The following is a 26,013-nucleotide window of genomic DNA, read 5'->3' on the forward strand; positions in this document are numbered from 1 at the left end:
TAGCAGCACACGTTTTATTGTTTACACATGTGCAAAACACTGCTTTATTCAAAGCGGACATAAATGGAAAGCCACAGCTGCAAAGTATTTGTACAAAAAAAGTAGGCAAAAATAATCAAATCTGTTTATAAACAATTTACAAAATATAATAAACTTTATATAAAAATGTATATATTCATCTATGTTATTTAACAGAATCTTTTTTTTCCAGCAAAATAACCGGTGCTATTTTGCGTGAAGCTGTCCTTTACATTCACTTGTTGCACATTACAGACATCCTTTATTGCCAAAGTGTCCATTCAGTGAGGTAGAAATGTTCATGTTTTTCTGTTCCTTTTGGTTGTTCTCATGAAAAACCGGAAGTTGGATCAGCTAGGAGCTCATCCTACGTTGTGAGATGGCATCAGTTCTACGGCCGTCAAACGGCTGCTCATACACACGGCCGCTCTGCTCCAATGAGTCCTTGATGCTCTGCTCGAGGTCCGAGTCAATATCCAAAGCAGTGTAAGGATTCTCGTGAAGAGTTATCCCATGATATGTGACTGACGGTGGGATGTATAGATCCTTGTGGGGAGTCCAAGGAGCTTTCCCAAATGTACCTGCGGGAAAACATGTTTAAAACTGCCTAAGCAAAATCAAGTCTGGATAAAAAGATTGGTTAATCGACAACTTACCCATGAAAGTGTTGTAGGGAGGGGCACATTTATGAGGTTTTCCACAATCGAAAGCATCTTCCTCATCCGCCGTGGTCTGCCGGTCCCTCTGCTGAGGCGCAGGGTCTTGATTTAGGCTGGTGTTTGGAAGCTGCATCACCAGAGAGGGCGGGCACACGTCATAATGCTCCGATGGCAAGATGTCCATCATTTTGGGTTTGGTCAGGCTGCCGCTATAGGACTCCATGCCAACCGGCTTTTGGTCAATTGAAAAACCTGAGGGTGAAAAGGCAGAGACTATATTAATTAGTTTTCTGGAACTTAAAGTGGCAATACTATGCAGGGTTTCCCCCAGAAAACTTGCTAAACCAGTGGCGTCGAGGCGGTCCATCGTGTTTTTGTATTAAAAGATGTTAAGTTGACAGGAAATGTAAAAGTATTACTGTGTAATTATATGTTATGGGAAAACATCTCCAGTGAAATGCTATTTAAACCCACAACTAGTCTAAAAACAACAAATTTGCATTTCTTTTTAATCCAAATTAAGTCCGCGGCTCCATCAGACCCCAAGAGCTTCAGGGGCCCCATAAACGCTAATATTTTAAAACAGACCACAGATACATAAATGTAACACTTGTTTATTGAGATTATCAATGTTGTTAAATTTGATTCAATTGTTCAGGCATACATGAATTAAAAGATTTTAAATTGTTTAACATTTAAATGCAAAATTTTAAGGTGCTGGCAAGTTTACTTTGTACAACTTCAAAGAACAATATTCATAGTTGGATTGTTTTGTTACCATAGCAACAATCTGATGCTGTGAGTTTAATCTTTGAATTTACAAATACAAATTAGTAAACTGTAATTATAACATTGCTTTTTAGGCTGGCCAATTAAACTACTCCCTTCTCCCATATTTCACTAAATCTAACACAGAAGCTGTTAGAGGTGCTGATATTTTTAGGAACAAAAGGGGCCTCTAAGTCAAAGTCTGCTACAGGCCTCATACAGCCTTGGACTGGCCCTGCATGATGAGTTAAATCTGCTGCAGAGATGCGCAACAAACTGGAGATTTAATTCACTGCTGCTAATGTGGCTTGAGTAGCTCTTCCATTTCGTGTCTGTTGAGTTTTTAAGCGTCACAGAAACAATTCTGATTGGTCGAGTTTATGGGATAGTTTCTCTAGATTTCCGTGCAGCCGCGCGCTTTAACTACAGGTAGACAACGCATTTGATATGGTTTGATGCATTGTGTAACCGAAAAATAAGACAAAATAATATAAAATCAGCGTGATGCGTGACTCCGAGGAGAGCGCGAAAGCTCCTCACGGGCTGAACCTGCATGATGAGGTTAGCGCTGCTTGTTATCCACAAACGCTCCGGCCAACCGTAACCACAGACAGAAACTTTACAGGGACTACAGGCACAGAGCCACACGCTGGGCTCTGCGTCTGTAGTTCCTGTAAAGTTTGTCAGACAGACACAGAGATGTATATAATTGTTCATTCACAAAGATAAATCATTCTCACCACTCCATAACGCGCACCTCTGAATTCGCTACAAGTTATTCCTACAGTTCACATTAAGCTGCACAACCAGAGCTAACGCAGCTGGTTTTAAACTCTTACCTAGAGTTCTCCAAAGGATCATAATTCCTCACAGTACAGTAAGTTGATGTAAATATCCATACAGGTCAGCCTGTGTCCCGTTTGAGTGAAAGGAGGTGCACGCGATCCTGCTGAGGTAAAGCAGTGGCAGTGCGCGAGGCAAAGCGCAGAGGCGCCAGCTGTGTGGTTGATCCGCACGCTTTCGGGTTTAAATGCATAAACTATAAACCTATCTATTATAAACCTATCATTTAGGAATAAATCTGCTCTGCTAGTGAAATGCTAAGAGCAACAGGGACGCTTCTTTGCAGCCTGGCTTTAAAAAAAAGCAATTTTTAAATTAAAAAAATTTTTTTTTTCCTAGAAACGTAAACAAGCAACGCTTAGCCTGGTGGCGGGGCTAGTAAAGCATGGCGGGCCGCCAGGCTTATAATACACTGGGGAAACCCTGCTATGTACCTTGCGAATGCACATAATTCTGGTGCCAGTTTATAGCTCAATTAAGTAACTACAGTTGTTAAAAAAAGCTATATATCAAATATGTAATTTATGTAATTTTACACCATGAAATTGGGTCTCTTTCTCTTTAAAAGCTCCTGCTCTTTCTGAAACTCCGCCTTCAGGAAGTCATCATAACATGGCTCCTCTATTAACCCTTTACCAATGTTTTTACTAGCATTACTCTGAGAAGTAGTTCCTATATTGAGCTTTGCAGATGCACACTTCCATCAGGTGTTTGCTAATTACTGCTGGCTAGTCTGAAGTAGCAGAGTGGGGGAGCCTCAGTAGACTGGAAACAAGGTGCAGCTCCAACAAAGAGCTGCACCTTGAAGGAGGCGATGGTTCACACAGATGTCCGCATGGGAGATCGAAGTATTTCTCAAATGAGTGAAAGAATTAAGGCAACACTCCAAGTATGTTCTTGATGAAGGAATAGCGTTGTCAAATGATGTAAAGTAAAAGAAAAGTCAATACAAAGTCATAACACGACCCTTTTAAAAATCCTTCTGGAACCGGATCAAGACTTGTACCAACCTGCGAAGACTTCGGATGGGTCACTGGGATATATGGTATCGCGACAAAGCAGCGAGCCAATTGGACCTTGGTAGTGGCAAAGCAAAGGATCGATGGCTGCTTCCATATCAGCTTCACTTCCTGTATCCAGCTGACAAAGACCTACCAAGGGTAGCAAGGTGAATAATGTTACTTAAACCTTACAATTTATTTCAATACGTTTAGCTTTAAAGTCAAAGAAGAAAAGGCCAGAGTTGGTACCGTTCATGTCTTTGGTCTGCAGGTAGAAACCACTGTAGGATGATGCTATGTACTGATGGCTGCTACCACTTTCAGACGGGATGTAGGCATCCTGTCGGTCTGCTAGTGTTCCCTGGGAGGAGAGGTAGCTGGGAATATCCGCAGGTAGGTTGGTCTCATCTGGAGAACAAGGTTACGTTTTAATACAAGATTAGATGCTTGGACAATCTGAAAAACCAAGTGACCTCTGACCTGTATTGGTGACGCTACAGTCCTCGTTCCGCCGGCGGGTGTGGTAGATGATGACCACCCAGACCAAAGAAGTTCCAACTACGCAGCAAACCACCGCGATGATGACAATCCCAACTGTTGTCCAGCCATCATCATCTGCCCCTGATCCGCTCCCCATGACGTTCCCTGTGCCACTCTGCACTCCGGAGTCACAATTGGGGTTCGGTAGGACTGCCAGGCGAACATGCCCCCTCTCCGTGCCCAGGGCGTTCGACATCTCGCAAGTGTACTTTCCTGCATCCACCTCAGCAGCATCAACCACAATGAGGAGCTGGTTGGCAGCGGCAAAGAAGTGGCGTTCTGTCACCACTAGGGGACTGTCGTCTTTGGTCCAGTTCAGTCTAGGAGGAGGGCTTCCACCGGCGATGCACTGGAGGACGGCTGTCTCGCCCTTGGCCACTGTCCGATCCGTGAGAGGGCGCAGGAAATAGGGCGTTTCTGTAAGAAATACAGGAAAAGCTTTGGCAATACTGTGAAAAACGACGGAATAGTAAAGGTCTAGTAGGTGTAAGGTAACTTTCTCACCAAGAACAGTTAGAGTTGCATTTGCTGAAATAACTCCGGCTGTGTTCTGAGCCGTGCAGCTGTATACACCAATGTCTTCTGTCTTGACACCCGTAATGAAGAAAACGTCATCCTCGGGCATGACGTGCATGCGACGTTCACGAGCGGCAGGAAAGTCAGTGCCTCCATCTTTCTGCCAGGCAATCTGAGGGGATGGGCGACCCTCAGCTGCGCATTCCAGCCTAGCCATCGCTCCTGCCCGGATCGTCAAGTCCATTGGCATTTTGGTGAAAGAGGGAAGTACTGAAAAAGCAAAACAGTTTAAGATTTGGAGTTGAGGGTCTGGTGAGATGTGCCTAACAATTTAGCACACCCCGAACTTACTGTTCACTGTGAGCCGGGCCTTAGAGGAATATGACGACCCAAAGTGGTTAGAGATGACGCACTGGTACTTCCCCTCGTTGGAGAAGTCCACATTCCGCAGCTGCAGAGTGGTGGTGTACTCTGTGACTTCTGTCTCACTTCCCGCATCACCCTGCACTCTTAGGTGGGCCTGGTTGTGGATCTCGGCATCGTTCAGGACTTCGTTGTCTTTCTTCCAGGCAAAGGTCATGGGGGAGTCGCTGGAGCTCGCGGCAGAGCAGACAAACGTCACGGTGGCTCCTTTGAGGGCCGACTGGGTCTCTGGCTGCACCGTTATCTTGGGCTTTGGGAAGTCATCTGGACGAACAAGAACAAACCTCAACATGTATGCAGATGACACACAAACTAGTACATTTTAACATTTAGTGGCCTTGGAAGAGAAATACCCAATTTAAACGGCTTTTGTGTATCAGGAATGAATGCACTTACCACACACAAACTCCTCCTGGCGTACCAAGAACACACTCCTGCCCTTCAGCATCTGTGGGTGGGCGCAGCTGGCATTGACGCAGGGCAGGAAGCTTTGCTTTTCTACCCAGATGGGAAGCCACTTCAGCTGGCAGTCACACAGGAGACTGGAGGTATTCAGACGCCTACCAGGAGGAGAAGGTATCAGAAATGCTTTTGGTTTAGCACATGCTTCATGAATCCATAAGTTAATGTTCTAGCAGAAGACAAGATGTTTAAGAAGTGGAGTTGAGGAGGACTTTTTTTTTTCTGTTAAGTATTTGAATTAAGATATTTATTTTAAAAAATAGGGAAAAAAAAGACTAACTTATTGTTACTGCCTCACTTTAAATGACACTAAATCTTTACTGCTCTAAGTAGGTTTGGCTTCGTTAATTACTTCAAGGAGGTCTTGAATCAGTTAGCCCATTGTCAGAATAATGAGACAGAGAGGTTATTTTCACTTTCTTCCAATGGAAGTTCTAGTTCCTGACAGAAGTGGTGGCCTAGTTCGCACATAGCAGAATACCTGGGAAAACAAAGGGTGTGTTTTTGTCGCTCCAAAACTCCGTTTAATATCACTAAAACAATCGTTTACAACAAAGTCCGACCAAGGTGGAGATTTGAGAAAACTATTTGTGTTTGTGTTTACATGGGAAAATGAGGATTTAAGGTTCCTGCATTTCAGTATGTAATAAATAATGTGCCGATATATTCAGACATTGCTTTCACGTAATTCCTAATCAATATGAATTACGTTCACACAAGTGAACCTCTTGGCAAGTCATCGTTGTTTTGAAGCAATCTGATTGGCTGACTTTGCGCTACAGTGCCCCCTATGGGTTTGGTTTGGCATGTTTAAAACAGTGCACAGGGGCGGATTTGTGCAGGTTCATGCAATTGAAAACTTTTCTGAAACCAAATGTGTGTGTACGAAATAAATTTTTAAACAATAAGGGGGAAATATTTGTTTTAATACAGGCCAGGCTGCATGTGTACACAGACAAAAGCTTTGTGATGGCCACTATGAAACGTTGAGTTTGTAACTAATTTAGCGCAATGCTTACGGTCATTGTTCATTAGGGTTAGGATTCTTGGCTGATATGTTCAGATGTCACTTCAGTATTTTCACAGATTTTCACAGATATTCTGTAACATGGCATGTATTTTACAGATATGAAGGTGTTTTCAGGTTGATCAATTTTGTTTAAAATAATAATTATGGTCAAACACCTCCACTTTAGTTTCATCAGACCACAGGACATGTCTCCAGAAATAAAAGTCGTCATATTTGGAATTATTTGTAAACCATATTCAGATTTTTTTTTCATGCTTTTGAAGCTATGACTTCTTCCTTGCAGAGCGGCCTTTCAGTCCGTCACAGTGCAGGCCATGTTTAACTAGATAATGAAGAAAATAGAACCAGAATAATTTTGGTAATCCTAACTGACCTTAAAAAGGGAAAAGTTTTGTCGGATTTAATGTCAGAGACTAAAAAAAATACCTTTTTACATGTATAATTATTGTGTTTCAGCTGTACTGATGAACATAGTTAGGAAACTGCAATGTTGTAGAATTACAAAGAACATTTGAAGATATCATCAAACTATTCAATGATGTTTGGAGTCGATATTAATAAGAAAGTCAGCGGTGTGTGGTGCCGACACTTACAGCTCCTGAAGGTTTTTCATCTGGGAGAAGGCGTTAGCTTGGATGGACATGATGCCGTTATTGCTCAGATCTCTATGCAGAGAGGAAAAAATAAGAAAAAACAAAGACAAGGCATCAGCACTGATAAGGTCCTCAGAGAGATTTTTTGCAGACATCAGATGTTAGGAGAGCAGAGATTTTTACAATCTTCAATCACGAGAAAGAGTGAGAGAGAAAAAAACAATAAAACTCTGGGCAACAGATCGCATTGTTAATCAAACGAGATCTGACTCTGAACTGCTTTGAGCTCTGGCATTGGTTCTAATTAGAATCAAATGCAGTTGTTGAAAAGTCATACACACACACACACACACACACACACACACACGTTGTCTCCACTTTGTCTCTCTTTGTGATCAATATAGTTTTGGCTCACATGTAAGGGTACTAATGGCAGCTTTTTTTTTTCTTGACTCCACATCAAAGCAGAGGAAAAGGAGAAGACGGTCTGGATGCATGGCTCAAACAAACACCCTTTTATCATTCGGCCCGCTTTGTTTACGGCTCGGACTTTTGAAAACAATCAGTGAAACACGAGGCCGACTCACAGGTGCTGCAGCTCATCCAGGCCTGAGAAGGATTTTTTGGTCACCGAGCGAATCTGGTTCCCCTGCAGGAACCTGGAAGAATGGAAACAAAGGCTGCATCAGACGACAAGATCTTAGGTTTTATTAAGGCAATTTGGTCCATCAGACACAACTGACTTACAGCGTTTTCATCTTTTCAAGAGCAGAAAACGGCCCATTCATGTCTTCAATAGTCCAGGAGATTTCATTATTCTGGAGATCCCTTTAAGAGAGATTACAATGCAAGAAAAAATCCACAATCAAACATGGAATTTATGCTCCAAATGATCTTTAAACCAGAAACCCCTTTCTGGTCTTTTTGGCACCTATTAATTTACTTGCCCCCTTTATTTTGGGGGTTGGGTGGCGCGGGGGGGAGATGGGTGAAGTTTTAAAATATCTTTCCATACCACCAACACCATCAGTAAGAACTATTAAAGTGATTCTGTTGTTTTATCATATGTAAAATAAGCTTTTGAACCCACTGACTACATTTCCCTGGAAGACCTTTTTAATTATAAACTGGAGCTGCTAAATAAAGCGTCTCAACAGGAAGTAAAACCCAGTCTATGCATGAAGGTCATTTCCCAGCTACTTTTACAGATACTGTTCTAACAATTGGTGGAAAAGATAAACCTACTATAAAAATCACTGTTTGGTGGGATTTTGATATTAACTTAGCAATAAGTCCAAAATGAGTGACCAAATAATGTGATGCTAGCAGGGAAACAAAACACTCAACACTCGTTTATCCGCGTCATTTTTTTCCTTTCTCTTACTACGACTTTCTACATAAAAATAAGACTTTTTACCCAATGTTAAACAGTCAGACGTTGGATTTTGTAATTACAACCACCGTGGCCACATAATCTAACCAGCTGATGTTTCTGTGAAATCTTTTCAGCAAGGAAAACTCAAACGCTTTCTCTCTCTGCTATCCACAGAAAGAAAATGACATCTAGATCACCAAAAGCCTAGAATTTTCCAGAGAAAAAAAAAAAGCTTCCTTTGATCCTTTAGCAGCTTTATTGCCTTCAAACAGTTATTTTCCTCCTCGGCATGCTTGGCTGTGGCTGGTTGAAATTGAGGAAGGGTGTGAGTGTGTGCTTTCATGTCGGTGTGTGTAGGGGGAGGCCGGGGACTGTTGAAGCCCTGAAGCAGTCCATGTCCACCTAGATGCACACCTGCCCTGCGATGACCTCAGCAGCGCCGCTCACATTTGGTTGTAGTTAGTCTCCGCTACGGGAAATGTTACTGAGCCTTTCTGTGGGAACAGGGGAGGTGGGGGGGATGGGTGGATGCGGTGTGGGAGAGCAATTTGGACAGAGGAAAGGATGGTGTGGGGAGGAGTGTGTGTGTGTTTGTGTGCATGCGTGTGTGTGTCTGTGTGTGTGTGTGTGCGCGCGCGTGTGTGTGTGTGTGTGTGTGTGAGGGGGGTTACCGAGGTTGCGGTTGTGCCTGTCTGAGTTCTTTTTTTTGTATGTGTGCACAAACACATCAAGACAATAATCTACTTCACATCCCCAAAGCAATTCAGACACAATATTTTCACTCCAGTACCAGAGTTGGCTAAAAGCTAAGGATAGCATGGATTGTCCTTTTTTGTTTTTTTCTTTTAACCATTCAGACTACCAACAGGAAAAATGTCACCAACTGACCAAGGAAATAATGTACCTCGCAATACTTTTGAGAGGTGACGCAAAAGAAAAAAAAAAAAAATCCTCCGTGTTTCCCAGAGGCCTCCGTACACACTCAGTGGTGACATTTACAATTCGTTCTTTTGTAACTCGAACTCAACTCACAGCATCTGCAGGTTGGAGAGGCCGCGGAACGCTCCGCCGGCGATGAAGCTCACGTGATTGTTTCCCACATGGAGCTCGTCCAGCAGGCTGAGGCCGTCGAAGCTGGACTCCTCCAGCCTGGACAGGTGATTCGAGGACAAGTTGCTGCAGGGCAGGAAAAAAAAAACATCAAGGAAGGTTAGCACAGCAACACACCCCTAATATCCATGCAGCAATATAAACAAAAGTGTGGCATTTGTATATATTAATGTCCCCAGAGTCGATACTTTTAGATCCAATTACGGCAAAGAGTCTTTTTTTCTGGTGTTATTTTGTTCTGGGAAAAAGTTTCCTTCCAGTTCACAGTTACAGACACTTTCATGTTGGTCAATTGCACAAAATTCCATTAATATATATTGAATGTTTATGGTTCTGACGTAATCAAAACCAATATGTGCACTTCTTTGGCTAAGTTGTGGGAGAATGTAGTTAAACAATAGAGGACAACCTTTTTTTGTTCCAAAGTAGAACAAATCAGATGGCTGGACATATTCCCGGCTCACCAGCAACTTGTTTATGAGATAAGAGCAAAACCCGAAGCTAATGAGTCCAAAAGCATCCTGGACTTTGCGAACATTAAGACGGCCACTGACGGAAAAAGCCACAACAAAGAATCTGCTCCCAGGGAAAAGCAGGAGATACCGGTGGTAAAATAACAATGAATAAAACCGACAAACTTTAAATGTATCACTATATTTACCTCAAAAATGTAAATTATGACACAATCACTTTTTTTCTAACGTGTTATTGTTACAAAAAAAAATCAACACACACTCCCACATCGGACCATTTCCCATGGAAGAGAAATGGCTTAAGACGCTGTTTTTTTTGTCCTCCAGACCTGTAAGTGGTGCTAAATTTGGAGAACAGGACATGGGCACAAAGCCTCGACACGAAACCGTTTGATGAGGAAAAAAGACGCTGATGGATAGCAGCCATCAGTCTTAAGGACCTGCATCCTGAGTTTTTGTGGATTAGCAGTGAACAACTTTTACCAGATAAGAAGATTAATGTTCATACACTTCATAAGCAAGTAAGATTAGTAAGACAGTCAAATATTACAGTATGGAGAAGGTACATCTCTAATCATTAGTAACCACGAACAGAATGTCTCAACATCAAGTAGCCTAGCATGTATGAAAAAAACTGGTTAGCATGTAGACATTCGTAAGGGGAAATACAGTTTATAACCCAGTGATATAAATCACATTATGTGAATTCAGACAAAGTCAGCGGTACGGTTCACTTTCTAAGCTAGCTATTCCCAACTTTTGTAAACAATCTATAGCCATCTGTCTGTCATTAGAAGGACTTTTAACCGTAGGAACGGTTCATTGGTATGAAAACCAAACGTATGGAAGGTTTTGTACACCTTGACACTGGTAACCGCAGCCCATTGTCTTCAAGGTGCTGTTTGGTTCTGAGTCCAAACTACACAATAAACAACTATTTCTACACAGGGTCCCCAGCTGGTCAGCAGTGCTAAAGAAAACTCCAGTCGATTTCTATTTCATCTCATTAAAGGCTAAATTTTCAAAACCTTATTAATCCTCAAAACTGTTAGCCAGTCCTTGCCTACCAGGAGCTAACGTGTATGGTTTGAGAAATGATTGAAGTCTGTGTAAAACTAAAAATCCCAAAGTCTCATGAGACATAAAAGCAGAACAGAAAAGGTGGGGTGTGTAGTAACTTGGCAGAGCTTTAACACTGGCACTGATCCGCAGAGCAACAGAGACTCTGCTTTGTCTGGTTGGTGGCGGGAGGAACTGAAGTGTAAGCAAAGCAGAGGAGGGGAGGCGGAGCGGCACGTAGGAGTGTCGGGGGTTCAGATGGCGAATGGAATATGGGGAGGGGAAGGAGTCCAGAGAGAGGGAAAAATATGGACTCACAGCTTGCTGAGTTTCTGGCAACACTTCCAGGTTTCAGGCTGGATCCTGCTGATGGTGTTGTGTTCGAGGTGGAGCTGCTGCAGAGCCCCCAGGCCGTACAGCCAGCCTTTGCTCACCTCCGTCAAGTTGTTAAAGCCCAGCTGCCTGCAGACAATGCAAACATGGCATCACTTCACACAACAGCTGGGGAAGTTTGAAGGGAATCATCTCGGCGTGCGCTGATCATAAGGTGAACTTACAGGACTTCCATGTTGCTAAGGCCAAAGAAGGCCCCATCCATCAGCCCAGAGAGGCGGTTCCTCTGCAGCTTCAGCGAGCGGAGGGTGGGCAGGTCTTGGAAAGTCAAGCCCTCCACCCGGCGAATCTGGTTTCTGCTCAAATCCCTGGGGGAAAAAAAATGCAGTGCTTCAATCAGAAGGAGCCAACAGGTGCAACGATCAAACACGCAACTTTGGTAGGAGCGCAGAGCTTACAGATGCTGCAGGTTGGGCAGCTGGAAGAACCTGGCCGGGATGTTGGAGATCCGGTTGTGGCTGAGCTCAAGAATCTGCAGAGTGCTGGCCAGGTTGGTGGACCAGCCCGACTCCAGAGACGAGATGCGATTGTTGCAGAGGAACCTGAAGGATTTTGGAGGAACTTGCTGAAACGTGCTGTTCATTTAACATCATGTTACACCAACAAATCTCAGTGCATAGTTGTGAAGTGGAAGAGTCTTACAAAAGAACCAAACGCTGCATCAGTTCTCTTCTACTTCACTTAATGCCACAACTACTTTTGTCTTAAATCAATGGAAATCCTAATGTACTACCTTAAATATTTTTGGTTGAAATATGGCAAAATATGGAAAAAAAAGAGAAAGTTCAGGCCATGTAAGAAGAATAAAACTCACAAGTTCTTGAGAGGCAGAGCCGGGAAGGAGCTGGACTTTATTTCCACTATTTTGTTGTTGCTGAGGTCGAGCGTTTCCAGGGAGGCGAAGGGTCCGAGCCGCTCCTCCGAGATCCCACTGATCCTGTTGTTTGCTCTGAAAATACAGACACCGTTGCTCCTATAAATTGCAGGAATGCTTCGTATCTGGCCAGTGGCGCAAAACGGTGTCATGTTCCCAAATATGCAAACAGTGAAGACTGTAAATTCCTCTGCGGTCTGAAAAAAAAGTCAAACATCTCACGAAACCTACCACCCAACATGAAACTCTCTGACATGCCTTTTTTTTCCTTCTCCAAGCTGATGCTGCTTGCATATATTATAACAGGAAGCTAATTGTTGAACATGACTAATGTCGCTGTTCAGACCCTCAGGTTTAGCGACGTGTTATTTTGTTTATAAGGTAATTACGAACAAGGTATTTAAAAAAGTTACCCGCCAATTACTTGGCTGATGAATGCCATTCCCTCAGTGAAAGCATGCCTCGGCAGAGGCCAGCAATTTCCTGAGCTGCACGCCTCCTAAATTGCAGTGCAGGGACTGCTTAGTTATAAACAGAGCTGTACAGTGCCGTCTTTGTGTGTGGGGATTCAGCAGCGGAGTGGACGGGAGGGAGAGAGTCCCTCTGATGCACCAGACTGCAGTCCTTGTCCCCGCTGCTGAGTGCTTAGCACGGTTTGGGGGTATTTAATAGCCAAGGTCCACTTTTAAAAATGGTGACATTTACTGGAATTTGTACATCATCAGAAAAATCAGCTCTAAGCAACAATAATCTGGTCTTGAGGTGGATAGTGAGTTCAGACAGCAGGTGCACCTGAGGCATAGCTGTCAAGTCTCCCGTTTTGGTTGAGAAACTGCCCCTTTTTTATCCCCCTTTCCTGCCGTATCGTTATTTTCCACTTCTTTTTAAAACTGGAAAAGGCAGAAATTATTCTTATCCCCTAAACTGCTGGTACTGGTAACTGACACAAGCCTTTCTCTGAAACGTTCTGCAGCCGTAGTCCAACACAATAAAATACCTTTTTGTGTGCGTGGAGAGGGGTCTCCACGCACCACAACCCTCAGCTCTCAGACTAAAGTGTATCTCAGTTTTCATGTTCTCCTGACTGGTCACTGAGACAAGCAGGAGAAGAATTAGGTTTGCTACCTGAAGCTTAACTAGTTCTTCCAGCTTTTACCAGAGGGAAACTAGATAAGCAGAGGCTGTGAATGATTGGAACAGAGATGTTGTTCATAATCGTTCAGGGTTTACGTCCCAGATTCTCATTTGTTATACAAGCACGATTGGGTTCCCTCAAGCTGCTACCTGCCAGACTCTACCAGCACTCTGGGCCCTCAACCAGACCCCACAAACCGTCAAACTATGCAAAATCGTGAGAGCCTTTCCCAAACGCTGTTGTTGTTGACATGTGTTTTCAGTAAAGCCATGTCCACTAAGCAGCAAATAATTTTAATAGAGTACGCTTTTCAAATGGAAAGTAGCTTTTTTTTTTCTTCTTCCTTTAAACCGTCTCACTCGTGGTGTGTCTGGGTTGTGTGTGTGTGTGTGTGTGTGTGTGTGTGTGTGTGTGTGTGTGTGTGTGTGTGTGTGTGTGTGTGTGTGTGTGTGTGTGTGTGTGTGTGTGGCATTTCCTATTGGAAAAAGAACAGAGTTTTCAAGCGCAATCTGATGACTCCCTCTCACAGCCGTGGCGCCGGTAATGAAAACCAGCGCTGCATTCATTGTTGAGACGCCATATTAAACTTGTCAGATATCTTACACACACGAGACTCTGCGTTTTAGCTCATTGGCTGGCCTAGCTAAAGAAACTTTCTAAGAGTATGAGGGGCTGCTTGTTGTCTTGAATCTTCAAACTGACTGATGAAAACTCCTGGGTTTTCTTACAGACTTCTTATCACACACATATTTTATAGAAACGTCACAAAAGATTGTTATGATACTTGTTTTGGTTTCTAATTCTCCTTTTCAGCAAAGTCCTGAAAAGGCATTTCATCTTGGCTGATGAGATGCCAAGAAGTTCAGCCCCTTGTAGACCTAATCTAACCTGGTATCTCTACGGTCATTTGTTGAACCTTTCTGGAACACAGGGGATTTGGTGGGGGGCTGGAAGAGGGGGTCTACCCCCCCACCCCCCTCCATAAATTCCAAGGAAATTGTTCAATTAATTAAGATGATCACGACTCAATTACTACCAGCTGCAGGGTTATTGCCGTTTGTTTTTACTTTAAGCTGCGAGGTCAAAGAAGTCGGCGAGAGCTGCCGCTATGTCTGACTGGCTGTTTGAATAAGTGGTATTTGATACCCTGAGGTCCTTTTTTTTCCCCTTTACAACCCTCCCAACTTGGAGAAACTGAAGGAGAGAGAGAAATTCTGGAAAAATGTTCCACTGGTGGAAAAAGAAGACGACGAAAAAAGAAATCACACCGAACTGCTAAATGTTAGGGGGGAAGAGGTGATAGCTAATGAAGATAGCATGTGAAAGCAAACAAGGTGAAGTTTAGTTCTTGTCCCAGTTTGTTCAAACACAAACCAATAAAATGAATATGTATTTAAATTTTGAGTTTGGACAAAAATAAGTGGGTCAAGAGCACTTTGGTATGTAGCATATGGTTTGCCTTAATTAAGAGAAACGGATAAAAAAAAGTCTCCTCTCCCACTTACTGCTGTGGTAGAAGTAACTTACTTTATGTAAATCTGTCAGATTATTATTTAAATTTACTTTATGTAAATTTAAATAATAAATTACATAAAGTTTTGGTTTGACCATCACTGCATGAAAACCTTCATTTTTTCCAAACTGCAGAGTTTAATGATAGTTTTGTTCTGGTGTCACGTTTTAAAGTTGCACTACAGAACATTGCACTGTACACTTAGTTCCGCACAAAAACCTCCTGCATGTGTCGGTACAAACAACCATTACAGCCCTCACAGAAACTCCCACAACTACAGGATGTCTGATGGACAATTAGCCATTACAAAGCATTATGGGATACATGGTGTAATCGGTGTGGCATACTGGCACCCCATAATAACAATATATGTTTTGTTTGTAGGCCAGATGAGGCTTGCACCGCTTTAACTTGACATATCTAAGGTACTTCCATTTCTGTTATATTTCTTCTTTTTTCCAATCCCAAATTATGTCTAAATTGTGTAAAACTTTGAAAAGAGATACATAGTGCTGAGATAAGATAATATATTTTAGGCATTTAAATAATCTAATAGAGTTCACTTCAACTGAAGCCAGACAGAAGATTGTAGGCGGACCAGAGTCCGATTACGCTTTCACACATCCTCAAACGAACCGGACTAGAGTTCGGTGAAAGCGGATTAAACAGGGCTGGTGTGAACGCAGTCTCAGAGGACTCTTCCATTTCATCAGCTCCAAGAATAATTTGTAGCAAATGCTCTGTGTTTTCAGCCAACATAAAGACCATGAGCTCATTATGGCCTTCACAAATTCTTTGTCAAATCTGAAAATCAGAAACCCTTCCAGGTAAGCAGCTGTAAGGGTGTAAATGCAACATCATTTTTGATGTTCTTAGAAGTTTTTTTTGTATCATTGAAGGTGACAATTATGTTTTACTTTTGCACTTAAGTACAAATTTTTTGCTTTTACTTAACAGATTTTAGTCAGTATTCTTACTTTTAGCAGTCACTTTTAACACAAGTCTCCACACTTCTACTTAAGTAACAGGGGTACTTTTGCCACACACATTCATACATCGTAACACACCTTGGGATGTCGGCGCCTTGCCACGTCGACATGTCAGAAGAGAAAACTGGAATTGAACTCACAACTTTCTGATTACAAGACGGCTCTTTGCTCACGTCAGTGGTCCACTCTCTGAGTGACTGTGCCCAGCAATCCACTCTTTTCCATCTTCAAGAGGAAGTGGAGTCCTGCATATCGCCTATTTTTGAGTGAATGACCGGACCTCGGGCATGGGGAAAACTAAAAGATTTTTTCTAATTGGAATTTGTTGGAATTTTGCCCGATAACATAATAGTGTTGTATATTATGTTACTGTAGGGAAATCATGAAATTCAGAGGTGTAGAGGTTTAGTCACTTGGTGTGCTCATTAAAATGCTAAAACTCCTTTATGACCATTAAGGGAAAGGCATACCTTTTCACTTGAGGTACTTTAATGTATCTGAGCCACTTCGCCAAATTAGAAGCCAAGCAAGGATTCAAATGTAACCCAAACCCATATTAAAAGTTCCACGTCCCTGTTGGAAGAACACTGTTGGAGGCTTTCGAATGGCAATCCAGCTCATGTTTCTTTTCTTCTTGAAATTAATTGTCGCTGGAGGTGAGATTTCTTTCTGAAAACTACAAGCAAATTGACTGACTGACTGACTGACTGACTGACTGTGGCGGCTTGCGGCTGTTGCCGACTGTCGTGTCGGGGCTTGATGAGGAATACGCCTCATCTAGCAACATCTACATTCCTCCGCAACAACTTCACACTGGGTAGTTTTGAGAAATGCGCCACAGACCAAATGAAAATTGTTGAGGTTTCACAGACTAATATCTGGTGTGATTCTGAAAGCACGTCTTACAAAACAAGATTCCAGACGATTACGAGCTCACAGTTTGCAAGGGATAAAATATGACAAGTCAAGAGGCTTTCTTTTTGTCTGAAAGCTGATCTCTGGTACTTCTCCTCTGAAAGAGTGGAACTAAATTGATGCTGAAGTCTCTTTCCAGACAGAAGAAAAATGTTTCCATTCGTCCTGGTGACATTTGTCTGCAAACACTTGGCCGGTCTGGGAACTAGCCCAGTCAGTTGGGTTTGGCTGAGCTGGGAGAAACAACTTCCCAACTCATGAGTTTAACCAACTGCAATAGTTCTGGCAGAGAACGATCATCAAAACCAGGATGAGGCGACAATAGACAAATGTAACAGTTAACCAAAAGCCTTTACTTACAGAATGAGGGTTGTGATGTTTGAAGCAGAAGGACCCAGATCTGGTATTGCCTCCAGTTTGTTGTGATTCAGCTTTCTGTCGAAGTAAGAAAACCACTAGATTTAGTACATCGAAGGATGGAAAAGACTATTATTAACCTGGGTAAACACTGAGAGCACCAGTGTTTTAATTGTCTTACACTTACAGTTCCTTTAAATGCGGCAGTCTGGAAAACAAATTCCCGTCGAGTACTTGCAATTTGTTATGGCTCAAGTCCCTGTGAAAGGAGGAAGAAGTAAACATCAACACACTGCACTTTTCACAAGCTCCAATCTTCCATAATGACCTGCAGAAAACATTACCAGCTTGTACTAACAGGCACAAGCTGGGTACTGGAATCGAGGTACACCAAAGTTCAAAACCAACAAAATTCTCCATTCTATGGTCTAAAGTTCTGTGAAAAAGATGGCGCATCGTCCATTGTGTTTTACACATTTAGATTGTTGCTAATATCATGGTTTACCAATGTGCAAGGACTGGTTAGAGGCATCAGTTTACAGTCCTGCAGTCTAAAGTCATTTTAGTGGCTGTTTCCATTTAATTCTCACATGAATTTTGAGCGAACTTTTAAAATGTCGCAAAGAAATATGAGCCGTGTTTCTATCTACTGGTTTGGAGCAAATCAACCAGGCAACGCAAGGTGCAATCTCATCAGATGTTGACGCTACGCATGGCTGCAATAAACAGGAAACAGAGGTCAGAGGTTACTAACTAGCATAGAGCACAAATCTCAGAAAATCTCAGAGAGAGGTTTTTGGAAAAGTGTTGTAGAGCAGACTGTAATTTTTCCGTCATGTCAACTAACTATTGGTGATGTTACAAGCTTTCAAGAGACATAGAGAAAAAAATGCAATGCTAATGATTCTAACTGCAGGAACAGCTAATCAGTCATGTGAGGTAAATGTTTGCTAAGTCAGAACGTATCCGGAAAATCTGTTTCTGTCTCCCCTTTACTGCATTAGCTTTTCAAAACCCACCTCAGCCATAAGGCGATCGCAAAAAACACAAACACCGTCTGGCGAAGATGAATCAGCCTCGTAAATTCATGTTACTCTACATGGAGTCAAACGAGAAAAAGGTTGAATAATTTGGTAAATTTACTGGATGTTTGTTACACACATTTAATTTAGTCTATGTGTCGGAATGAAAAATAATTTTAAAAAATGTTTTAAGATTATTAAGAGAGATGGACCAGTCAGGTTAATCCAGGTTGTTAGTGATCTCTGGGTTTCTTTGAGGCCTGACCTCCTGACCTCTTGACCTCCTGACTGTAGATTCTTTGAGCGATTGTAATTTGGAATCAGGCAGGAAATTACAGAATTACAAGACAATTCCCATTTATGCATCAAAGCACATGCAGAATTACATTTTCTGCTGGTTGATGAGATCACCAATCAGTGCTGATTACTGTAATAATCAATACGTTGGTTGTCAGCAGCAGGAATAACTGCTGAAGTTCCTGCTTTTAGAAATGCACCAATTATATATTTCATTAAATCTTTTGGAAAATATTCTGACACCATCCTATTTTCCTCATAATTATTGCACTGTAATAAACTGAGTGACACTGACACAGGACTTGTAAGCCCACACAGACTGTGTATTGTGTGTCCGTGTATCCGACGCTGTGTTTTGCTTTGGTCTGAGTCATGTTCGTATTTGGGCTGCACTCGGCCCGGCCCGGTCTGGCCTGGTCCTGGGCTTGGCTGCAGCTCGGCTTTGGGTTGTGCTCTTGTGTCTGCTGTCTGTTTTTGAAAATGAGCCTTAAAACCAGCAGCAGAACTCTGGCAAGCGGAGCCTCATGCACCATAAAGCGGCAGCGTTACTGGCACTGCTGCACACGATCAACGCTGTGGTGCCAGACACTTCTTCTTCTTCTTCTTCTTCTTCTTCTTCTTCTTCTTTTTCTTTTCATACCTCCTTCATCTGGAATCCATCAAGAAACTCTTATAGGAGGGGAGCGTAGTGGGGGGACCTAACAACTACTAATGTGTTTGTAATGCTGGGAAAAGCGAGAGGAACACTTTTTGTACCTCTGAGACAACCTGCTGGATTTTCTGGGTCTGTTTTGAAGGTTTCATGAACACATCAGGCAGAGTTTTCCTTACTCTGCTGGAACAAACCCCCACCACCCACCCCTCAGTTCCCTCCTCTTTTTCTCTCCATGTCCCAACGATAAGTTGTTGTTGTTGTCGCCCCGCCACTGGAGGTGTCCTATCATGCTCCAAAGATAAACCTTGAGCAGACCCTACACTTCCATTTCCCTCACAAAGAAAGCTCTGAGTGAAGAAAGATAACACGAAGCCTGGCGTACAGGCTGCGACCTGCATCTGCTGCCCCGCTGGAAGCAGACTGCGCCACTTCCTTATCTGGCACCGCAAACTGCTTCTCTTTAAGCCGAAAGAGCGTGTCGTTACCGTTCACACCGAGAGACACTGGCAGTGGAGGAGGTTACGTGTTTGTTTCTCGTTTGACGGAAAAATAAATCTGAACGTAATCACGTTACGGGGAAAAAACACACAAAAAAAACCTGGCCCGTTTCTGCCAGAACAAAATGACATCAGTCTGTTCTTGCAGCCAGTTGTTGTTTGATGCTCAACGGTGTTTGTGTGATTTTGAATGGGCGGGGCTGCACCGCTAATAAAATCCTGTAGTGGGAGGAGCTTAGGACGACCTCCCAGGAGTTCTGTACTTGATCTTTTATGAAGTGTGAAACGTCCTGATGAAAGATGAGCAATAAAGTTTGCCACGATATTTTGTGGTATTTATTGTGGTTAGGGATGCACTGATATGAAAATTTGGTCCGATATCTTTAGGTGTTATGGCAGATAACTTATATTGACCAATATCTTATACGATATATATATCTCTACCCTTTCTACAGTGAAAAAACAACCACAGCACTGACATCACAACATTGAAATAATAATTGATTGTTAATATCGGTTCAATTTTACCTGTCGGAATGATAACGTAAAAAAATTACAAGATTGTAATGTAACTGTTGATGCCAACATGCTGCGCATCTCTCATTGTGCTGAGAGTGAAAACAGCTTCTTGTTTACCAGGTTGTCAGGTTAATGATGGCCGTCTCTGAGTGCCACAGTTATGAAAGATCCACAAACAAATGCAGTTCTTTAAAAAAACATACCAATTTTTAACTGGGTTTCTTTAACACACCACTGGTGTAAAAATAATAATAATACATTTTATCACTAAACCTCGCTCAGGAACTGCACTAAATCATATTTTAGAATTTTATGAAATTTTGCTGACTCTCTCTTGGAACCAACAGTGGAAAAAAAAACAACAACAATTTTGACATTGCTGTCAGAATTGGACTTTTTAGTTGTCAAGATAAATCAAAATTCTAATCCTGATGAGAATTTTTTTTTCACAATAATGAGAAACATTATAATTAATGCCCATCCTCAGTCCATGGAACTTAGATCGATAGAAGTTTGTCATTTTTTAATTTTTAGATTAATTGTAGCTTTTGAATTTGATCCATTACCTAAAACAAATGAAGTAGTAAATTTGAACTATTGTTGGCTGTAATCCTGGTAGAAATATTTGTTATTTACACTTTTTTTTAAATTTGCTGTATATTTGTTTGTTTTTTTAAATAAGTATTTGTATTGACAAATGTTTCTTTTATGTGTGCAAATTATAAATGCTCCACACTCTGGAGCAGGACTCCAGCATGCATGCAGCCAGAAACCAGTCATGGACTAAATCATTCCTTGGTTGCTCCTTGTTTTTCCTCCATGATTATATTTGTAGGGTTTTCTACTTTTGCTCATATCAATGCCAGAGAAAAAGGGCAAAGAAGTTTTGTTCTTTTGGCAGCTTGATTGGGAATGTTAATGCCTTAAATATTATGTTCTAACTTTCTCCAGTTTTTGGCTGCGGTGCGGTACACCACCTGGGGTAAGATGCCAACAGTGGAAGAACATTGGCTTGAATGAGCAACTTGGCATTTTGTGAAACTATGACTGCCAACCTTTCGCTCCGTCTTGTTAATGAGCGCTACTTTTTACTTGTAGTACTTGGTAGATTGATTGTAACAATTTTAAAATAGCTCCAGGATCTTTTGCTACGTCAACATTTTGTACAATTGCAGCTTTGTCCTGCTCAGCCAGTTCTGCTTGTTCAGCTGGATGTGGAACACTTTAAACGTTGAATATTCAATCGCAACACAAACAGGGTTTTTACAAATCAAATACACGGAGTAACAAAAAGTAGGGATGCCCGATGTACCGGCATTAACACCAGTATTGGTCAGTTTTAGTCCTTAACAACCGATGCTTATGTCCATCTTAATCCCGTTTGTGTTTCTGGTGGTCATGGGGACATTGTCCTGTGTTTAACTGGAGTAGAGAAGCAATGTCAGAGGTGTTATTTGTTTAATTGTGTCCAAAGGATCGGGAAACGTAAATATCAGTTTTCAGCTACAATAGAAATATTAATATCAGATATCTATATCACCCAATATTTTCTGAGTCCCTAACTAAAAGATAATTTTCTGCTGTTAACATATGATAGTCTAGATGATATCTAGGCTATCATCTCCCAGATGCCATTAGTATTTTAGATGGCTTTAGCTTTTTAGCTAACTCTTGCTAAAGCACTGCTGTTAAAATTTTTGAGACACTCATATTTTTGTAGTGGAGCCTCTAGCAGGAAATGTTGGACACAGCAGGGCAGTCGCACATTCCCAATGGTTAGCTAGACAATGTAGAACAATATTATAAATATCTATATAACCATAAAAACTGATGTCTTAGTCCAACTAATAACACTGTCCTATTAGTTTGCCACTTGAACTTTTTCACCTTGGTAGTTTTGGTCGTTTTGGTAAAAATCATTGCATTCTATGGCAAGATGTTTCCACCTGCGTTAATTCAAACGGGCCACAGACTGACTTTAGGATTTTTTTTATTTTATAATCATTCTACTGAAATTTGCTGTGGTTTTATAACTCTAATGATCTACCAGCAGAAGGTTGATGGTCAAAGTGGTTTGGTCTGTTCAGAGCCTACGGGTGCTAATGTGTCATATTTTGTAAGAGTCATTCAAACCAAGCGAGGATTCAATTTAAAGCAATTAGTGATGGACAATAAATCGGCACTAACATCGGTAGCGGGGAATATTAGTCATTTTTACCATGCCTGTACCAGTCTGATAAATAAAACGGGGTTGATATTAACAACTGATATTTATTTCTATTAATATCTGATATTGAGATCAGCCATATCAGTCCATCCCTAAAAGTAATATAAAAGTATTTTATATTACTTTTATAAAATAAAAGTATATATCATATAATGATTTTTCTTTTTTTTTGCATTGTATCATTGTAATAACATAAACACTTTAGCTAATTTCTTTCTGTATTGAAACGATTTTAGACATTTTTTTTCCTCCCTTTTCAAACTGTAATTTGAAAACATGTCTCTGTTTTTGTTGGCTTAATCTTCATCCTCTTTTTCCCTATCAGTGTGAGTTTTCTGCAGCCCAGCGCTACACGCTCCTCCCTAATCAGTACCACTGCTGGCCCCGGTGTTGCTAATTCAGCAGAAATAATGGGGTGCTGGAAAACAAAGAGTCGGGCGGTTTAAGGGGTTTAAGATGTGCTGGAGAGCCACTTGTAAATTAGCATGCCAGAGTGAAAAGAATTTTTCCCCCTGAGTGGAACTTTACCCCCCCCCTCCTTTTCTCTCAATTTTCTTTGGAAGGCCAGTTTTTGTTTTTTTCTTTTTTTTTGGTTGTGAGGCGCAGGCTGGGTCTGTTTTCTCTGGCAAGTCACAAGTTTCCAGAGCAGCAGAAGAGAAAAACTGAATTTCAGCAGGCGCTGAGTCAAGTGCTAAATCCTAACACAGCCCCATAAAACAAAACAAAAAAAAATCACCAAGGATAATTATCTGTAAAGTAGAAGACAGAGAGGAATATGAGTTTAGAGCTGAGGCTGTGCATGCTGCTGTGGCTCCAGGAGACCGGAGGCCGGACTCAGCCTGTGGAGCCAGTGGAAAAAAACACACAAGACGAGACGGTGGAACTTCGGGAAAAAGTTCAACTCTGCAGATTTAGGCTTGAATTGTTTTGAAGGCACGGCGTCGCACTGAGGCGACCCAATCACTGCGGACTTACTCCACTGTAAAACATCACAAACACAGCAGCAGCTTTGTTTCAATTACTTCTAAAGGGAGGGATCAGGTAGTTGATTGTTACTGTAATTACAACCGCTGCCACAACAAAGGCCTGCCAGGAGGAGAGAAAAATAACCTGACTTTAGATAAAACTAGGAATGCACCAATCACACTTCACCTGGCTGATGCCAATATTCTGCAGGTTTGTAGATTAGAGTAGTTTCAAATAAAAAAACGATCAAACAAAATGCAAGATTATTCCCATTTCTGCATTAAAGCAAAAGGTCCCTAAACTTTTTCTGCGGAAAACTGGCTGATTCTGATCCCTGATTGGTGAATCTGTAGGTCCATCCAACATTTCCAATGTCCACCTGACTAATTAGTGCATCTCTGGAAATGGAGCCAGTTTTGACCTGTAGGCGATTGATCAATGCTGCTTTTGAAAAATCTGACAACTTCGATCTCTGGGTGAGTGATCGGAGCATTTATGAAAAATCCATCCATTTATTTCTCAGGATGAATGATTGAAAAACTGAGACAACTCTGATCACTGAGTAAACGACATGCAAGATAATAATAATAATAATAATAATAATAATAATAATAATAATTTTTATTTATAGGCGCCTTTCTGGACACCCCAAGATCTGTCTGTAATGACACACAATCAAAGAGTTTTTTTTTGTGTGTGGTTATAACAGTATTCAAGTTGACTTTTTATAAATATTGGTATCTTTAAACCATAAACCATAGTAAAAAAATAAAAATAAGGGATTTTGTCGACACGACTGAATTCTGTGATTTCTTACTCTTTTCCGTTTTGTACTACACTGAGCGCACAAACCATTCATGGTCATAAATGATAGGAACAAAGTTTCCACAGAAAACAGAAAAGCTCTCTTCACGAGGACTCACAGCTGAACTGTCCACTCCGGGATCGTGTCTGGAATTCGGTCCCTTTTCACCCGACCGCAGTCCACAAGTTCCCCAAAACACACGCAGGGAGGGGGGCACGTCCCAGCGTGGGCCCCCGATCCACGCTCCAGTCCCACAAACAGCAGAAAAAACACAGCAAACCTCACCAGACTGCGAGGCTGCGGAGAGGAAGGCATTTTTCTTCCACACGGGCGATCGCACCTCAGTGTTTTTTTTTTTTTTTTTTTTTAATCTTCGGATGCAGCCGATCCAAAGTGCGAAATCTTCAGTCCAAAAATGAAATAAACCACCCTGCTCCCCCCAAAAAAACTAATCCTTTTATCCACCGGCTCGATGTTTATATCCAATCCCTTCCTCCTGTTCGGATCGTATCTGTGAGGAAGAAAAGCAAACCGTTCCTTTCTAACTTTCCCATTCCAGTGTGGAAAGTTTTTGGTGCCGTGCTCTTCGCCGCTTCTGTCGGGGCAACTCGTCCTGTGCGGGATCCCCACAGCGCCGCATGAGCACACACCAGAGGTATGCGTGGGGCGGGGACCACAGGGGCGCATGGGAAATGGAGTCCGTTCAGCTGCTGGCTTTAAATCCAACGTAATAGGTGGAATTTCTCTCCTTTTTCTTTTTTTTTTTTTTTGCATCAGTTGTGTAATATTTATGACTGAGGTTTTCATTATTAAATTTACAATTATTAGTAGTTTTGTGGTAGGTTTAGAAGATGTAATAAATAAATGTTCTGAATTTCCAAATTCGGAATAATTACTGAGCTGTACTTCCCAATCCATCCATCCATCCATCCATCCATCCATCCATCCATCCATCCATCCATCCATCCATCCATCCATCCATCCATCCATCCATCCATCCATCCATCCATCCATCCATCCATCCATCCATTTTCTTTACACCCTTGTCCCTTAGTGGGGTCAGGAGGGCTGCTGGTGCCAAAATCCAATCTGCCAGACAAAAAGAGAAAATTTACACCAAAACATGCTTGGAAATGATACGCATGTCTCACATTGATACCATCTTAATAATAATAATAATAATAAAAAAATAATAGTCATATTTATAATAATAATAATAATAATAAGAATAAGAATAGTCATATTTATTATTATTATAATTATATATAAGTATATATGTATAATAAATTCTTGTATGTTCAGTTTATTTTTGAGCAGATAATTGTTTAATTTGTGTTCTCAAAGTGTTTACAACACTTTGGTCCTAATGGCAAAATGTTTGGACACCACTGCTATCGGTTAGCTACTGTTAGCAACAAAAGCAGATGGCGCCGTATTTCTCATAGTAGAAGTTATTGAAGCAGTGAGGCAAACGGAAACTCTTCAGTCTTATTCAGTCTGGCTCTGCTTTAATGACTAAATGCTATCCTGTTAAATAAGAGATTTACTGAGTAAATGACGTTTTTTTTCTGTTTTATAAACAGGGAAGCCATGTTGGATTTAACGTCAAGAAAAGAGAGAAACCAAAAACCTTTGAAGTCAAAATTTATTCATCCGGGAAAATTAGTTTATTATTCTAACTTGAACTTTGGAAATTGTAACTTTCACAAAGAAATGGAAGAAGCTGTTTATGGAAACTAAACAGCAAGTTGAAAATTTAAAGGAGATACTACTCCTGTATCTTGCTAAATCGAGAAGCTTTGTTTATCGCTATCATGAGATTCACATCTCGTTAAAACCAAAATCTGATCTTGTCTAAAAAGGAAAGGAGAGTCAGAAGGAGCCTCAGCCCCTCAATGCCTTTTAAGAACTCGTAATCTGTTCCCGTTACCCGTGGTAACAGCGTTCCAGTTAACAAAAGTCTTCAACGTGGCGATGCC

At 41.5% G+C, this 26,013-nt stretch overlaps 1 protein-coding gene across 1 annotated transcript; it reads right to left on the reverse strand.

The window, feature by feature from the left end:
* Positions 1 to 25,173, reverse strand: lrig3 (leucine-rich repeats and immunoglobulin-like domains 3). Its single transcript, XM_014995384.2, has 19 exons — positions 24,153 to 25,173; positions 17,234 to 17,305; positions 17,050 to 17,124; positions 12,078 to 12,212; positions 11,662 to 11,805; positions 11,428 to 11,571; positions 11,189 to 11,332; positions 9,261 to 9,404; positions 7,601 to 7,681; positions 7,441 to 7,512; positions 6,854 to 6,925; positions 5,165 to 5,328; positions 4,697 to 5,032; positions 4,334 to 4,615; positions 3,770 to 4,246; positions 3,539 to 3,697; positions 3,299 to 3,439; positions 675 to 929; positions 1 to 599 (listed from the first exon to the last, which is right to left on the reverse strand). Exons 1-19 carry the CDS (start codon positions 24,347 to 24,349, stop codon positions 373 to 375), a joined length of 3,321 nt encoding a protein of 1,106 aa, XP_014850870.2. The 5' UTR covers positions 24,350 to 25,173; the 3' UTR covers positions 1 to 372.
* Between the last annotated feature and the right edge of the window lie 840 nt (positions 25,174 to 26,013).

Source organism: Poecilia mexicana, unplaced genomic scaffold (genome assembly GCF_051168715.1).
Source record: "Poecilia mexicana isolate PSO_F unplaced genomic scaffold, ASM5116871v1 scaffold_23, whole genome shotgun sequence".
NCBI lineage: Eukaryota > Metazoa > Chordata > Actinopteri > Cyprinodontiformes > Poeciliidae > Poecilia > Poecilia mexicana.